Source organism: Hemibagrus wyckioides, linkage group LG09, assembly GCF_019097595.1.
Source record: "Hemibagrus wyckioides isolate EC202008001 linkage group LG09, SWU_Hwy_1.0, whole genome shotgun sequence".
Classification (NCBI taxonomy): Eukaryota; Metazoa; Chordata; class Actinopteri; order Siluriformes; family Bagridae; genus Hemibagrus; species Hemibagrus wyckioides.
The window spans coordinates 8,851,319-8,870,031 of NC_080718.1; the positions used below are offsets into that span (position 1 = coordinate 8,851,319).

Here is an 18,713-nt window from a genome sequence, read left to right on the forward strand (position 1 = left end):
TCTCTCACTATCTCTCAAGATTCAAGGAAGACATACATCAACACATTTCTCTGTTCTATCTTCTATCATCTCTTTCTTCACCAACCACTTAAATCAGCACAAATTCAAACAATAAATAAGGGATCCCTTGACTTGTGTGTTTTGTATCAGTTTTCTTATGATTGTCTTCTTAGACACTGACTTATTTGTACTTGCTCTTGATAGAGACACTTCTATGCTTCTGTGAGTTGCTCCAGTTATACAGGCATAAATTTTGTAAATGTTACATACAACTAGGCATGAGCAATATGATTATTTTAGATAGTGAATAATTAATATGTCTCCATGATCTCTTTTGCAGAGAGATGTGTGTACTATGATACTCTTATAACACATTTTGTCTGTTGCACAGTTTTTATGATCCAGATTTTACTTGGTTAGTTCGGCTAGCACTTTCCTGCCAAGACACACAAACAAACCAATAATAACCAAGAATCATTCAATGAACAAGACCATTAAAATGGTCAAAAACAAGGGTTTTGAATGACTTCATAATGGCATCCCAAATCGTCTAAGGCTCCAGATTTCTGAACCAGTAAAGAAGGCACATAAAGGTGATATGTTTATTTCTGTAGGTTGAAGTCAGTAAGGGAGGCTGTCTTGCGGACCGGACATGCCCTGCTGCTGGGGGCACTCTATCGCTACCAGGGGGCCATTAGTTCACCCAAACACCTCAGTGCTTGTGTGGGGGTTCTTTTCACACTCTCACAGGACAGCAGCTCACCAGAGGTCCAGGTGAGACAGACCACCATATTTAGTCTAATATTTATTTATCTAAAAGAATATTTATTAGTGTTTTTCTTTTATGAAATCCTTTTGCATATTATAGTCCAATATTTTTACTAATTCAAAGTTCAATGACTGTCATGTGTGATAAAATATTCATTATTGGAGGCGTTGGCACTTTAATTATGTACAATGTGTGTGTCAGACGTGCGCTCTCCATTCTTTGGCCATGGTGGTGGATCAGGCTGGACCTCTGTACCACAGTCACATGGAAGCCAGCTTGACTCTTATTTTGCATCTGCTTCTGACCACACCCCACACTCATGTGGAGGTGCAGCAGAGTCTGGGGCGCTACCTCAGTGCGCTCATCACATCACTGGGTCCTGACATACAAGGTACAGACACCCTTGTCAACTGAAACCTTGTCAACCCATGACTCTTTGTTTCTCTCAATTTACTGACATGCATAATGTGTGGTCTCATTTAAATATAACCATTTAGGTGCATACCATTTGATTGAAATATAGTGCAGGACAACAGGAAATTAACTTGTTAATGCAATCAAATATTTTTCAGTTTCAAACAACCATTTTGCATATTAATAATTCAAATTAAAAATTCATTTTAAAAAATATTTCTGCACAACTAACAAGGCATATTAAGGTGAAGCAACTTGTTTTTTTTATTATAAGAGCCAGGACATATTTGAAGGTTGGGTGATTTCTAAATTATGTCTAGCACACTGCACTGCTGAGTTCTTGAATCTGATTGGTAAGAAAGTGTTGGTTCATTTTATATAACATCATCTTTGACAATGTAAGTTATCCTTGGCAAAAGAATCTGCCTTCAGGTCTGCTAGTCAGGAACCATACAATGAAGACAAGTACATCTTGGAAAAAGGAATTAGAGCAGCCAAAATGATGTACTCACAAAGGTGAGGAATAATAATAAAAGAATTTTTCATTAAATACTGCTGCTCAGTCTGGAATGGCCTACCAAATATCACCAAAAAATGAAATCATCTAGCTGCATAACAAATTCTTTGGCCATTTTGAAAAATTATGGACTTCTTAGAGATAACTTTGTAACCATTTCCAACCTTACACTGCGCAATAACTCTTGATCATAGGTCTTCCGAGAGCTCTTTTTTGTAAAGCATGGTTAACATTAGAAGATGCTTCTTGTGAATAGCAAAAAGTTTTAGTGCTTTTTATAAGTTGAAGCAGCTCTAACCCACACCTCCAATATCGTTTTATTATTTGGATGCCAGGTTTGCACGTTTGCAACTCTAATTAGCTTTTGTTGAAATCATTAGCCTAAGATTTCACATACTTTTTCCAACATATACTCTAAATATATGAATGAAATATTCAGTATGTACAAGATAAATATAATTGTTTTTGTATTATATAAACACATCATGTTTTTTTTAATTACTGCAACTTAGTTGAAGATCAAAACAAATTTTAAGACAAATTGATGCATAAATGCAGGTAAATCTATACTGTAGGATTCACATACTTTTTCTTAACACTGTATATTTATACTATAGGCAAGTGGAAATAAACTTGTATCGGTGCTCAGAAGATCAGAATTCAGTAGTTCAGAATGACAGGAAATACTTGACTAACAAATTTCCCTATAATTTTACCAGCATTTTATGTGAATGAAATTATTAAACAATACAAAAATAAAATGCATGTTTTTACACGTTTTTTTTTTTTTTAAATATTAATTAATAGATGTTTAATACTGAAGTAAACAATCCCATATGTTAATGCCATGGATGGTCTCACGTGGATAGCCTTAATATTGCATTTACCAAAAGTGCACTTACTCACCGTTTCACCAGTGAATACCTTAACCTAGCTATAAAAAATTATAAGTGGTCACATCATATGTCTTCATATGCACGTGGTGTTATTTGTTGTGGACAGGTGAGGGTGTGGGGGTGTGTGCAGTGAGGAACTCATGTTTGCTGGCCTGTGCGATAATGCAGGACAATCCAGACTGCCTGGTGCAGGCTCAGGCCATAGCATGTTTCCAACAATTGCATATGTTCTCACCTCGCCACGTCGACTTGGCCAGTCTGGTACCCAGCCTCTGTGTGAGTATAAACACACACACACACACTTACATATGGGAATCAGAGTCATGATTAAGACAAGATTCAGAAGAATATAATTTTTTTCTCCTTTCCCTAAAATACAATTTTAGACTGACTCTGGCATTTCCTATTGGTCCAAGTTAGATCAGAATACAAGCATATTACATTACTGGCCAGATGTGAAATTTCACAAAAAGATATTGTCATCACCTTTCTCTCGTTGGGAAAGGTCACAATATGAACAACACCCTAAAGATTATGACGTCAACATTTCAGCTTTAATGGTGAAATTCTAACGTGACGAATTTTGATGATTAGGTGCATTTATAATGTATGGTTTTCATACTAAAAATTCTGTGCATACCATACACTGCAGTTTTAATAGAGATTGATTTGTTTTGTCACATGTAGTGTTTGTGGATTGTAAGTTGTGCTTGATCATTACTTGCTTTGCTTATATGACAAGTTGTTTTAAGCATTATGCTTCCTGGAGTGTCTGGATACTGAAGAAACACCTCTTTTTCCAGAGGATGTCAATTTTGTAGAGTCTTACCCAAAAAGGCAGTGCTGTAATAAAGGTGCTTTAACAAAGTATTAAAAAAGTGGTGTGCACACTTGTGCATGTAACCAGGTTATTGTAAATTTTTGCTTTTTCTATTTTTTAAACATGAATTAATTTGAATGTAAAAACCTGTCATTTTAACAGGATTGTGTAGGCTTTTCTATAAACACTATATTACCTGGGTTAATTTTTTTTCGTGGCAGTTCATAGTTGCTAAAATATTGTGCAGTTTTTTCAAGAGAGATTTGGACAGGACTAAATTCCAATTGATACTCTGGTAATGTTTATAGTACCCCACCTGTCCATGGAAAACTACATCAATCTGAATAGAGCTATAGGGACACACATAAACTACTGATTTTATATGCGTCTTTGTATAGAATAGATGTTATATCAATATTTAGTGGATAGAAATGCTGTGCTTATTCAAAAGATTCATCATAAGTTGGTAAGTGTAATAGGTTAACTAGTTCATTTTTGAGATTGAATCTTGAGTTTGAAAGTTGAGTTATTCTGGCTTGAGATGACTTTCATTGCTATGACAGTGCTATGCTTTGCTCTCTCATACAGGGGATCTTGTTGGATTATTCTGTTTTGGTACGTCTCCTCTCCTCTTACTGCCAGGCTACAGTTTCAAGTTCCTCACTATTTGCTAAATGGTTTTTCTTCTCTCTTTTTTTATCTTTCACTCACTCTCTCACTGATTTTCAGCTGTTTTGCAGGCTAACCCTAAACATGCATTCTGGTTTTGAGCATGAACTATTGCACTCACAGTCTCTCACTGCAGGATTAGTGCCAGGGCTTTTTTCCTGCAGACTCAAATAAAGCCAGGTGTGAGCAAAGCAATTTTTCTCATACTGAAGTAGCTGCACCAGTAACCCTAATAAAATGCTACATGTATAACAAAAAGGAATACACCCCTTTAACAAAAGCACAATTAAATAAATAAATAAACTTGTGGCATGACAATGTAAGCCACAAGCTGCACATTTAGGCATCTCGTATATGGGAACACTCTCTGAACAATTCTGGGATAAATTGGAATACAAACTGGCACAGAGCTTTTCACCTGACATGAGTGTTAACAGTCAAGCAAATCACCATAGCCATTTTTGAAAATCTAGTGAAAAGCCCTCTTAGAAGAGTGAAGGTTATTATAACAGCAGAAGGGGGGGGCTAAATCTGGAATGGGAGGTACCTCGAAAATTAAAGGTCAGTTTGTCACTTGCAAGATTAAATGTAGCTTGAGTGAGGTTATTTTGCTCTAGAAGAAGCTTTGTCAATACTCCTGCATCCCTTTGCTCTACTCTGTCTCATTTCTGGCTTTCTCCTCTCTGTCCAGAATTGTGATTTTCAGGGACTCGTTACAGGATTATTACAGGATTAAATGTATCTTGGTTATCACATATCTGTCATCTAACTGCACTGCTCTTATAATCTTTCTCCTTTGTTTGTCATTATATCCATTCCAGCATGTGTTCTCAGCACGTTCCCTGTGTTCCTGATAGTCCAGCCTAACCCCCCAGCCAGATATTCCTGTATTTGATTGGGTATGTGTTTGTATGCAGGTGAACCTGTGCAGTTCATACCTGTATCTACGCAGGGCAGTGGTAGCATGTTTGCGTCAGTTTGCCCAGCGGGAGGCAATGGAGGTATCTGAGCATGCTGTGGCCCTGGTCAAGGAGCTGCCACGAAGAGACAACATACAATTGGGTGAGGCTGCGTTACACACCAATTGTAACACCTGCTATTTACTGTTTGTTCTGTTCTTTTATTGGCTGGTTTGTTACTTCTCATACACAACATAATTGCAAAATGTGTTGTGCACCGTAATTAGGCTTAAACTGTGCTCTGTGCACCATACACTCAACTATGCTGTATAAAATACTGTACTAAATAACCAAAATGTTATTGTACACAGATAGTGTGCCTAATATTTGCATAGTTGGAGTGTGCACATAAAACTGTAGTGAAAGGGTTCTCTCTGAGAACTGCTGCTTTAAACATTTTATTTTAATTTGTAAATTCTCACTGGACAATTGACTACATTTTGTGATTTTGCCTCATAGATGTGACCATTAAGGAGGTGGGTTTAGAAGGAGCACTGTTTAGTTTGTTAGATCATGAGCGGGATGCCAGACTCTGCCAAGACATTGAAGAGACTCTCATCCACATGATGAGCTCTGCTGCTGAGAGCCAGTTGGCTCACTGGCTCAAGCTCTACAAGGATGTAATCTCCTCTGCCTGTTCAGGTAAGTTTATGTCATATGGACATTAGAAATTGATTCTTCTTCAGTAACTGCTTTATTTTGAACAGGGTTGCGATGCCAGCAACCCCCCACTCCCCCCACACACAAGGGCAAATGCAAAGCCATTTTTAATTGTTAGAAAATTATTGTGCTAAGTTTATCATGATTAATGAGTATTGAACACAAAATGGACTGACAATACAGATCTGTTTTTACAGATACATTTTACACATATTGGACCTAAGACTATGCTCTTGTTATGGACTCTGTAGTTGCTGTACCAATGGAGATGAATCCGGAAGAGGATGCAGACAGCTATGATGACGCATCATTCTTTCATGCAAAGTGTGCATACAGTGGGCCCTTCAACAGCTTGCGCTGGTCCAGCCGTGTATTTGCTGTCAGATGTGTGTGCCACATCATAGCGCAGTGTGAGAGAGGACACCCTGCTCACTTTGACATGAGACTGGCACAAGAAGAACGTTTGCATAAATCCACAGGTCAGAGGTCACAAGAGATGACGTAACTTCAACTGCCTGGACATTTGGTCAATTTTTGCACTCCTCGCTTATGTTAACATTTTATTAGTTTCACTGTAGATGCTGAATCATTTGTATTAGTTTGGGAGTAGTAGTAGTGTTTTAAGATGAATAAGTTTAAGTGGAAATTTTGCCATTGTATATCATTATTTATACCACTGTTCTGTTGAATTTAGGTGTTAATTAAGAAAATTAAAGGCTACTGTAAATTACTTGCAATTAAACTTTTAGACAGGATGATTGTCTCTTACACCATTTGTTTTGTAGATTTCCTGGTTCTCCACTTGGCTGAACTGGTGCGCATGGCATTTATGGCAGCAACAGATCATAGTGAGCAGCTCCGACTGGCCGGCTTACACATGCTGCTGCTCATCATCCGCAAGTTTGCAGGCGTCCCAGAACCTGAGTTCCCTGGCCACGTGATTCTGGAACAGTATCAGGCCAACGTAAGGATGTTATTCCAATGTCTTGCTTTCAGATGTAGCAGAATAGTCAATGAACTAGGTCATGTGCGAGTTTGTGTACCAGCAATTCTAACCATTTTTACACGGAATTGGTGAATGGGATGGTTAGTTCTATATTTCGATAATGGCAGCTATTTCAAGGCTTCTATTTATTTGTATACAGAGATATGCAGTAATTAATAGATACAGTGTTTCCCTACAAGTATTGCATAAATTGGTAAAAGGATATGTCAGGTGACCATAACTAACTTTTAGAACCAAATAAATCTTAATGCGTTATGACCTTGAAAATTAAGTATGGGATTTATTAATACAAATGTATTAATTTATTTACTGTTTAGTTGGTTAGAAATTAATGTAAGTACTTTTGAAATAGCATGTTGGCTTATTGTTGCCTTCAATCACATTACATTAAAAAGTTAAAAACACTTAAGCCAAGACTTATCCATGACAGACTATAGTAAGAAACGTGGCTATATATAAAAAATGGTTAAATAAAAATTTGGCATTAAGTTTGCAGTTTCAGCACACAAATGCACAATTATCTGTATTGGTAATATTCTGTGTCAGGATTTTTAAATCTTATATTTTGTACATTTTTAAAAATATAAACAATGTTGTGTGAAGGTTGAAGCTGCCCTAAGACCAGCCTTTTGTGTAGATGCTCCACCTGATGTCACTGCCAAAGCCTGTCAGGTCTGGTTTTTCAGATTCAGCGAAAAATATTCTATTCTTCACATTTTCTGTATAATCCATATTTTTTCTGGTTTAACGTCATTCTCATTGTTATGCAGGTGTGCAGTGCATGGATTGCCAGCGGGGTTGTGAGTGACCTCCGTGACCTGAGGAGGGTTTACCAGCTATTGGCATCTTCACTAGTCAAAGTTCAGGCAGGGAGGGATGTGCTTAATCCTCTCTACAATGAGAGCACATTAACCATGGAGTCATTAGCTGTGCTCACGGCCTGGGCAGAGGTGAGACAGAGCATTAGCTGTGCACCTAAGTTGGAGTATTCTCACTTGGCACAATCCGTTCTACACAATCCCTGTAAGGCCTATGGATTTACTCCAGGATATTCTCTGAATATTTATCTTTCAGTGATATTATTTTTTTTATTTACACTTACTGAGATCAAGATTTTATTTACAGCTGTGTGTAACAATTAGGGCTATGGCAAGCTGTAAGTAAGCATGCATCATAAAAACTATAAAAAGGCACACAATTATTTCATATAATAATTGTTTATTGCGTTTTTATACTACATTTTAAACAAATTTATCTCAGCCTTTGGCCGGGTTTAGACGTTTACATTCCACATTCTTTTTTCACTTTTTGTTCCTTGAGCCAACAGTAACATACTCCACTGAGTACAATAATGGCACAATTTGTAGTCCATTACAAGGGGAAAGCTCAATATTAATAATTTGTGATTTGTTTGTCTGTTTACATTTTAGTTTTATATTTTTAATTTTTAATGTTTTTATGTAAATTCAAATGTACAATATTTTTATATGAGTTTAAGGATATGGAAATTGCATAGTAGTAATATCTTTAAATTGCTTTACTTTGTATTGTCATTGCAGGTATATATCATGGCAGTGGAAAGAAGCAGGCTAAGAGAACAGTCTGACCCTGCTGATGAAGGTGAAGCTGCAGGGTTGTTAAAACTGGTGCAAGGGGAGCTGGGCACACTTAGCTGCCTGTGGCTGGCGGCACTGCAGGACCACGCACTACTCACACTGCCTCCAGGTTATGCAAAGCAGCTACCCTCCACAGGTAACCATTAACAATGTCACTGAGAAAGGTAAAATCATATGTCACTGAAGAAAGAAAAGTGCTTAATTTGATTATTTTACAACCAGGCTTTGTCACAGTTAAGAAATTGGCTTACCTGAGACTGAAAACACTGAGAAGGAGTTATGTGTTATGTTAACTAATATTCACTTAGAGGTATTCTAGGAGCTGTTCTCCCATGGTAATTACTGATTTAACATTATCATAATATATATCATTATTAGTTCTGCTATGTCATTGTGTAATGGCGCACAATTTGTAGTTGTATTGAATCCCTTGAAAAACACTAAAAACATATTAATAGAAATGTAAAAGATACGTACATACCAGACAAAAATATGGGGAAACTGGTTCATATTAAGAATGATTGCAATTTCTAGCAAAGCCACATTAATATTTTTTTTTCTGTAGAGAGCTCTGGAGACAGAACTCAGGGAAACACTGATAAGTATAAAAAGATAAAGTAAAGATGTAGTATATACATGAGTGGATATACAGTTGTGCTCATAAGTTTACATACCATGGCAGAATTTATGATTTCTTGGCTATTTTTCAGAGAATATGAATGATAACACAAAAACTTTTCTTTCACTCATGGTTAGTGGTTGGCTGAAGCCATTTATTGTCAAACAACTGTGTTTACTCTTTTTAAATCATAATGACAACAGAAACTGATCACCTGTGATCTGTTTGCTTGTAATTAGTGTGTGTGTATAAAATGTCAATGAGTTTCTGGACTCCTGACAGACCCTTGCATCTTTCATCCAGTGCTGCACTGACGTTTCTGGATTCTGAGTCATGGGGAAAGCAAAAGAATTGTCAAAGGATCTGCAGGAAAAGGTAGTTGAACTGTATAAAACAGGAAAAGGATATAAAAAGATATCCAAGGAATTGAGAATGCTAATCAGCAGTGTTCAAACTCTAATAAAGAAGATCAAATTAGGTAGACCAACTAAAATTTCAGCCACAACTGCCAGGAAAATTGTTCGGGATGCAAAGAAAAACCCACAAATAACTTCAGGTGAAATACAGGACTCTCTGAAAACATGTGGTGTTGCTGTTTCAAGATGCACAATAAGGAGGCACTTGAAGAAAGATGGGCTGCATGGTCGAGTTGCCAGAAGAAAGCCATTACTACACAAATGCCACAAAGTATCCCGCTTACAATACGCCAAACAGCACAGAGACAAGCCTCAAACCTTCTGGCACAAAGGCATTTGGAGTGATGAGACCAAAATTGAACTTTTTGGCCACAACCATAAATGCTACATTTGGAGAGGAGTCAGCAAGGCCTATGATGAAAGGTACACCATTCCTACTGTGAAACACGGAGGTGGATCGCTGATGTTTTGGGGATGTGTGAGCTACAAAGGCACAGGAAATTTGGTCAAAATTGATGGCAAGATGAATGCAGTATGTTATCAAAAAATACTGGAGGAAAATTTGCACTCATCAGCCTGGAAGCTGCGCATGGGACATACTTGGACATTCCAACATGACAATGATCCAAAACACAAGGCCAAGTCGACCTGTCATTGGCTACAGCAGAATAAAGTGAAGGTTCTGGAGTGGCCATCTCAGTCTCCTGACCTCAATATCATTGAGCCACTATGGGGAGAGCTCAAATGTGCAGTTCATGCAAGACAGTCCAAGGAACATGCAGGAACTGGAGGCTTTTTGTCAAGAAGAATGGGCAGCTTTACCATCTGAGAAGATAAAGAGCCTCATCCACAACCATCACAAAAGACTTCAAGCTGTCATTGATGTTAAAGGGGGCAATACACGGTATTAAGAACTGGGGTATGTAAACTTTTGATCAGGGTCATTTGGGTAGTTTCTGTTGTCATTATGATTTAAAAAGAGTAAACACAGTTGACTGATAATAAATGGCTTCGGCCAAACACTAAGCATGAGTGAAAGAAAAGTTTTTGTGTTATCATTTATATTATCTGAAAAATAGCCAAGAAATCATAAATTCTGTCAGGGTATGTAAACTTATGAGCACAACTGTATATGTATATACAAATTGAATATTAAATACATAAAAACATAGCTCCTATAATGGTGTTTTGTTTTGAAAAACTACTAATTAATGATAGCCTTTGGACTTGATAGCATGATATGAATGACATAATAGCATGTTTAAACATTAAATAATTATGTAACCTGATACCTTGCACCTCAATCAGTGTAATATTATTTAGTTTTTATAGGTTAAGGGTATTGTAATGCGGAATTTGGAAACATCATGATAAATATACAAGCCAATACGACAGCTTACAACTCCTAAAGCTTCTAAATATTAAAATATTGTAGTTCAGCATTGTTTGTGTTTCCTCTCGTGTCAGGTGGCACCTTCTACACAGCAGAAGCAGTGGACCAGGCACGTCAGTATTACTGCAACTCCTGGGCTCCAATTCTTCATGCCACAGCGCTCTGGCTCAACAGCAATGAGTTTGTCATGGCTGATGAGGGGCCAGCCAACCTCTCTAGACCAGTCACCCCTACCTCCATGGGCCACTCCTCCACTCGGGATAGCACAAAGTCCCAAGAGGACATCAGTGTGGAGCATCTCCACCTTATACTGGGTCAGGAATTGCGAAGAATGGATATTCTGTATTCTGTATCACTGTTCATAACGGGATGTTTTTTATGTTTTATGTAGCATCTACACCTATACCAGACTTTGGTCTTATTAAGTTATCATTGCTTATGTTGTTGTCGAATATAAATAACTGTCCTAAGGGAATGGATTATTTTAGCTTTATCTAGAATTCTTAAAGACATTAATATGTTCTGCTTTTGATGTTTGTAGGTATCAGTGTGGAGTTTCTTTGCTCCCCACACTCTCAGAATCAAATAGAAAACATCATCTCATGTCTTCATGCACTGCAAGCTTTACTCGAAGTGCCTTGGTCCCGTTCCAAAGTGGGTAATGATCAGGTAGTCCAACATACAGTGGTTCAATGATATCTTTTTTTCCAAATAAATAGGCTTTTACTGAGACACAGGAGTTTCATGTTAAGATTATTGCCAGTTAAAGCTGCCAGAAAATTAGAAATTTTCATTTTTGCTACTTCTTCCTGAAATTTTGTCCAATCATCAACAGATTGGTAATAGCAGTAGCTCTATGTTTGTCCGCATCACCTGTACTTTGTTTTGTTCTGTGTGGCACCTCTGGTCCAGGAGGAAAGTTGTTTCATTTCACTGTGTACTGCATCAGCTATATATGGTTGAAATGACAATAAAGCTTCTTTGACTTTTGACTCTTTGACCATAGCAGCAGCTGCAGCAGTGACACCTATTTGTTCAGTTAAAACCTTCTTTTCTGCAGTCAGAGAATTCCATTGCTGTCTGTGGTCAAAACGTACACATCATGAATAAAACTACAAATCACTCTTGAATCTAATTGCCTAAAGTTAGGCTCTTGACCTGTAACAGGGTTAGCATAACAACACCCTTTTAACAAATGCTTTAAACATGTCAGATTTAAAAAAAAAAAAAAAACAACTCTTTAAATATTAGAAACTTTTAGTAGTATTTTAATTTACATCCTTAAGTGTTAAACATTTTAAAAGCATCAACAAGAATAGAATGTAATCTTGTTTTGCTCCTTTGTTTGTTCACAAACTTTAACCTTCTGGTTAGTGTTTGTATTCTTGAAGGAAGGATAAGGTTATGGCATGTACACGCATTTACAATAGGCAATGAAAACAATGACAGCATAAGTCTTAAGGTTGGAGGAGCTTTTTGAGACAGTTAGGCTCTCTGAATGTTTTCTGCTAATGCTAGGATTATATATAGTTAAACTGAAATAAAATGTGGCTTCTTTCTTTTGGGCTCTGTGTGTAGGCACTGAGTGTGGAGCTCCTCAATGTGTTGCACAGACTGATCGTGACCCGAGAATCTCCGCAGATCCAGCTGGCAGTGTTGGAACTGGTGCGACAGGTGGTTTTTGTCACTCAGGAGCATGTGAAAGAGAAACGACACAGCGCTGAGGGTGAGCCTTGAGCATATGTGCAAACATACACATAAGATCAGAAACGTTAACACACACCTGATTTTTTTTTCTTTTCTTTTTTGCACTGAAGTCTTGCGCTTAATTATGCTACAACTCTAACATTCTTATGTAGATGATCATGATGCCACAAAAATATTTTCAAAGAACTTTCTGCATTTATACAGTTATTTTACTCTTTTTTTTTTTGATATTCAGAAGTCATCATTACTGCCACTCCTACATAATCCGATCCATCTTGTACAGCATCCATCTGCTCAGCTCATCACATGCTGGTGCAGCTGAAAAGAACCTGAATAGAAATGGGTTTGCTGTTAATGTGACGCGCTTTACACTATTTGTATGCAGTGGATGATGGTGCAGCTGAAAAGGAGACATTGCCAGAGTTTGGTGAGGGCAGGGACACTGGTGGCCTGGTTCCGGGAAAATCTTTGGTGTTTGGAGCTCTGCAACTATGTCTCTGCGCACTACTCCGGAAACTTCCACAGCTCAGCCCTCGACTGGCAGGCAGTTCCAGTGGACAGGGAAGTATAGTCTCCTCCCTAAGTGACAGCGACTGCACACTGATCACTTTGGCTTTAGGGATTCTCTCAGAATTGCCCTCCATCTGCTCTCCTGAGGGTAAGTTAACTTTAAAAGTTCACTTTGAAGTCTTCCTGAGTTGTCTGAGTTTTCACACTGATGTAAAATAGTACTAGATGGTGACCTAGTGACCCAGTATCAAAGTATTCATTAGAGACTTCACATAGAGACTTCAAAAACAGTTCTGTAAGTCAGTCTGGATAAGCCAAATGTCGTAAATGTAGGTTAGAAAGATAAAGTCTGGCTAATGCTTTAAAGCCATGTCAAATTTTATCCAGAGATCCAGTTATTGGCCTGTTTATTCAGATAATTGTTCATTAAGTAAATTATTTGATTTATTGTAAAAATGATTTGTTTTAGAATTGATTTTGGGATATAGATACTGTATACAAATATATACACTATATTGCCAAAAGTATTCGCTCACCCATCCAAATAATCAGAATCAGGTGTTCCAATCACTTCCATGGCCACAGGTGTATAAAATCAAGTACCTTGGCATGCAGACTGTTTTTACAAACATTTGTGAAAGAATGGGTCGCTCTCAGGAGCTCGGTGAATTCCAGCGTGGAACTGTGATAGGATGCCACCTGTGCAACAAATCCAGTCGTGAAATTTCCTCGCTCCTAAATATTCCACAGTCAACTGTCAGCTGTATTATAAGAACGTGGAAGTGTTTGGGAACGACAGCAACTCAGCCACGAAGTGGTAGGCCACGTAAACTGACGGAGCGGGGTCAGCGGATGCTGAGGCGCATAGTGCGAAGAGGTCGCCAACTTTCTGCAGAGTCAATCGCTACAGACCTCCAAACTTCATGTGGCCTTCAGATTAGCTCAAGAACAGTGCGCAGAGAGCTTCATGGAATGGGTTTCCATGGCCGAGCAGCTGCATCCAAGCCATACATCACCAAGTGCAATGCAAAGCGTCGGATGCAGTGGTGTAAAGCACGCCGCCACTGGACTCTAGAGCGGTGGAGACGCGTTCTCTGGAGTGACAAATTGCGCTTCTCCATCTGGCAATCTGGTGGAGGGGGGATTATGGTGTGGGGTTGTTTTTCAGGAGCTGGGCTTGGTCCCTTAGTTCCAGTGAAAGGAACTCTGAATGCTTCAGCATACCAAGACATTTTGGACAATTCCATGCTCCCAACTTTGTGGGAACAGTTTGGAGCTGGCCCCTTCCTCTTCCAACATGACTGTGTACCAGTGCACAAAGCAAGGTCCATAAAGACATGGATGACAGAGTCTGGTGTGGATGAACTTGACTGGCCTGCACAGAGTCCTGACCTCAACCCGATAGAACACCTTTGGGATGAATTAGAGCGGAGACTGAGAGCCAGGCCTTCTCGTCCAACATCAGTGTGTGACTTCACAAATGCGCTTCTGGAAGAATGGTCAAAAATTCCCATAAACACACTCCTAAACCTTGTGGACAGCCTTCCCAGAAGAGTTGAAGCTGTTATAGCTGCAAAGGGTGGACCGACGTCATATTGAACCCTATGGATTAGGAATGGGATGTCACTTAAGTTCATATGCGAGTCAAGGCAGGTGAGCGAATACTTTTGGCAATATAGTGTATATATATCAAGTTCATCCACACCAGACTCTGTCATCCATGTCTTTATGGACCTTGCTTTGTGCACTGGTACACAGTCATGTTGGAAGAGAAAGGGGCCAGCTCCAAACTGTTCCCACAAAGTTGGGAGCATGGAATTGTCCAAAATGTCTTGGTATGCTGAAGCATTCAGAGTTCCTTTCACTGGAACTAAGGGGCCAAGCCCAGCTCCTGAAAAACAACCCCACACCATAATCCCCCCTCCACCAAACTTTACACTTGGCACAATGCAGTCAGACAAGTACCGTTCTCCTGGCAACCACCAAACCCAGACTCGTCCATCAGATTGCCAGATGGAGAAGCGCGATTCGTCACTCCAGAGAACGCGTCTCCACCGCTCTAGAGTCCAGTGGCGGCGTGCTTTACACCACTGCATCCGACGCTTTGCATTGGCTTGGATGCAGCTGCTCGGCCATGGAAACCCATTCCATGAAGCTCTCTGCGCACTGTTCTTGAGCTAATCTGAAGGCCACATGAAGTTTGGAGGTCTGTAGCGATTGACTCTGCAGAAAGTTGGCAACCTCTTTGCACTATGCGCCTCAGCATCCGCTGACCCCGCTCCGTCAGTTTACGTGGCCTACCACTTCGTGGCTGAGTTGCTGTCGTTCCCAAACACTTCCACGTTCTTATAATACAGCTGACAGTTGACTGTGGAATATTTAGGAGCGAGGAAATTTCACGACTGGATTTGTTGCACAGGTGGCATCCTATCACAGTTCCATGCTGGAATTCACTGAGCTCCTGAGAGCGACCCATTCTTTCACAAATGTTTGTAAAAACATTTGGCAATATAGTGTATATATATAGTGCACAAATTAACCTACACCTTTACTTTTCACCAACCAATTGGTTCAAACATGTTGCCAAAAATATATTTTGATTAAAAACTAATTTAATTTGTGTCTTTTTAAATTTTGACCAACTTTACATTGTGTTTAAACTAATGTGTGGCTTTTAAATGAAAATACATTGCCTGGTAAAATAAAAGTCACCACCTGGATTTAACCAAGGGGTTACAAGCCTTCCACTTGATAATTACCTCAGTGATTAATAGGTTTTAGCTGACAAGTTATTTCCAGTATCTCACAAAAGTGAGTACACCCCTCACATTTTTGTAAATATTTTATAATGTCTAAACCGTTGGCAACAAAAGTGAGTACACCCCTAAGTGGAAATGTCCAAATTGGGCCCAAAGTGTCAATATTTTGTGTGGCCACCATTATTTTCCAGCACTGCCTTAACCCTCTTGGGCATGGAGTTCACCAGAGTTTTACAGGTTGCCACTGGAGTCCTCTTCCACTCCTCCATGATGACATCACAGAGCTGGTGGATGTTAGAGACCTTGTGCTCCCCCACCTTAGGGTTTAGGTCTGGAGACATGCTTGGCCAGTCCATCACCTTGACCCTCAGCTTCTTTAGCAAGGCAGTGGTCGTCTTGGAGGTGTGTGGCCCAGTCTCCGAAGGGAGGGGATCATGCTCTCCTTCAGTATGTCACAGTATATGTTGGCATTCATGGTTCCCTCAATGAACTGTAGCTCCCCAGTGCCGGCAGCACTCATGCAGGCCCAGACCATGACACTCCCACCACCATGCTTGACTGTAGGCAAGGCACACTTGTCTTTGTACTCCTCACCTGGTTGCTGCCACACACACTTGACACCATCTGAACCAAAAAAGTTTATCTTGGTCTCATCGGAACACAGGACATGGTTCCAGTAATCCATGTCCTTAGTCTGCTTATCTTCAGCAAACTGTATGCAGGCTTTCTTGTGCATCATCTTTAGTAGAGGCTTCCTTCTGGGACGACAGCCATGCAGACCAATTTGATGCAGTGTGCGGCATATAGTCTGAGCACTGACAGGCTGACCCCCCACCCCTTCAACCTCTGCAGCAATTCTGGCAGCACTCATATGTCTATTTCCCAAAGACAACCTCCGGATATGACGCTGAGCATGTGCACTCAACTTTGGTGGACCATGACGAGGCCTGTTCTGAGTGGAACCTGTCCTGTAAAACCGCTGTATGGTCTTGCCCACCGTGCTGCAGCTCAGTTTCAGGGTCTTGGCAATCTTCTTATAGCCTAGGCCATCTTTATGTAGAGCAACAATTATTTTTTTGTTCTTTGCCATGAGGTGCCATGTTGAACTTCCAGTGACCAGTATGAGAGGGTGGATAACACCAAATTTAACACACCTGCTCGCCATTCACACCCAAGACCTTGTAACACTAACAAGTCACATGACACCGGGGAGGGTAAATGGCTAATTGAGCCCAATTTGGACATTTCCATTTAGGGGTGTACTCACTTTTGTTGCCAACATGGTGAAACATGGTGAAATGTTTAATAGTGAAAGTAAGAGCATTTCCAAACTAATAATGCAAAGAGAACCCAAGGGACTGGAACTAGCTGTGTAGAAAACTGCTTATCAGTGAGGCCATTCAGTAAAACTTGAAATGAAAAATGTAATCTATAACAGAGTGATGGGTGCATTCGTGTGGATAAAGTGATGCACCCATCATGTCTAAGCCTACCATCCATCCAAATTGTCAGAGTGATTCAGGGAGAATGATTTTCACAATGAAATGGCCACCACAGGGTCCAGACCTTAACCCCATTGAGAATCTTTGTGCTGAAGAAGACTTCTCACAGTGGTCTCACTCTCTCATCCTCAATAGTAGATCTTGGTGAGAAATTAATGCAACTCTGGATGGAAATAAATGTTTCATAAGCTTATCAAAACGATGCCACTAATTCAATAGACAGTCAAAAGAAATATAAAGGGGCCTAGCACTGTATATTCACAATAAGAATAGTAATGATAAATAAAATCTTTTAAAGACAGAATCACGGTACATCTAAGAATCTTGTTTTTTCTACATGATGTAAATCTCAAAATGTATTACTATTTTTTTCCTCTAGGCAGTGTGTCAGTGTTGCCCACGGTGCTCTATCTGTTGCTTGGGGTGCTGCGGGTGTTAGTGAGGGAATATCGAGGAGTAGGCACAGAGACGCTGGTGCCTGGTACACTTCAAGCATTACGCACAGTCCTCTCATCTCCCATGAGCAGAGTGGAGAAAAGCCACCGTGCCTGGGTCCAGCTGCTACGCTGTGCTCTGACTACACTGCTTACGTACTGGAACACAGGTACTGCAACACTCACATTAGAAGTCAACATAACTTATAAAAAAATAACGTAATTTTTTGTTTAATATTTTTATATTTTTTCTTTGTTTTATATATTTAGTGTGTTCTTGGTAACATGGCATTATAAACTCTTTATATAATTGCTTTATCTCATTAAAATATTAAGAGAATTTTCAACCAAAATATTATCCACTCACAGTGCAAGGAGTGATGAAGATTGATCATGAGATTCATTCTTTAAATTTACTGTTAGGTCAGTGGGGGAGTCATAAATTGGTCCCTTTGTGGAATAGTGGGCTAGTGCTGATAAATATTTCTACAAGCACCTCAGGACATAATGCACAGGCACTCAAACAGGGTGAAGTATTCATACTTGCTGGTAATTTGAGTGTGTCCTCTAGGGGACAGTGTTACCTAAACCACACCAGAATTTTCCGAATTATAAAGCACTCTTTCCTCGAAAAAGCCCATTTGGTTTGTTTTGAAATGTGATGGGGCAATAAGGAAACTTTGTGTGATCAGTTACAAACTAAGTGAGTTTCTCCCAAGCTTAGTGCTTAGTCAGCAGCAGCAACATTTGTATTGAAGAACTGTTATCTCAATTGTTTTTAAATTAGCAGTTTTGTTGACCACAGAATGACAGGTGTTCAAGAAAGTAATGTGTGCAGCTCGTATAAAAGCCTCAGACTTTATGTTCACATACAATGTCCTGATTGTAGAAAATGATAACAGTAACATTCTAACAGTATATAATATATTTTTAATGTGATTATATCCCTATATGTGAAGCAAACATGGAGGAAAACCTTGTTCATGATTTTAATTTATACTCTTTCTTTAGGATGAGAATTTTAGCACAGAAGTTTGACTAAAGACA

At 39.3% G+C, this 18,713-nt stretch overlaps 1 protein-coding gene across 6 annotated transcripts in view; it reads left to right on the forward strand.

The window, feature by feature from the left end:
• The window catches only part of heatr5a (HEAT repeat containing 5a), a 60,296-nt gene that overhangs the window by 38,569 nt on the left and 3,014 nt on the right, over window positions 1-18,713 (forward strand). For 5 of the 6 annotated variants that reach the window (XM_058398729.1, XM_058398730.1, XM_058398732.1 and 2 more), the window contains 16 exons: window positions 615-774; window positions 971-1,160; window positions 2,703-2,872; window positions 4,005-4,031; window positions 5,003-5,147; window positions 5,504-5,686; window positions 5,956-6,183; window positions 6,490-6,668; window positions 7,314-7,382; window positions 7,481-7,660; window positions 8,270-8,462; window positions 10,829-11,068; window positions 11,296-11,423; window positions 12,333-12,480; window positions 12,847-13,119; window positions 17,612-17,836. In XM_058398729.1, the coding sequence (XP_058254712.1) occupies window positions 615-774; window positions 971-1,160; window positions 2,703-2,872; window positions 4,005-4,031; window positions 5,003-5,147; window positions 5,504-5,686; window positions 5,956-6,183; window positions 6,490-6,668; window positions 7,314-7,382; window positions 7,481-7,660; window positions 8,270-8,462; window positions 10,829-11,068; window positions 11,296-11,423; window positions 12,333-12,480; window positions 12,847-13,119; window positions 17,612-17,836 (2,738 nt within the window). The remainder of the gene's footprint in view (window positions 1-614; window positions 775-970; window positions 1,161-2,702; window positions 2,873-4,004; window positions 4,032-5,002; window positions 5,148-5,503; window positions 5,687-5,955; window positions 6,184-6,489; window positions 6,669-7,313; window positions 7,383-7,480; window positions 7,661-8,269; window positions 8,463-10,828; window positions 11,069-11,295; window positions 11,424-12,332; window positions 12,481-12,846; window positions 13,120-17,611; window positions 17,837-18,713) is intronic. The other variant, XM_058398731.1, reaches the window with a different exon arrangement.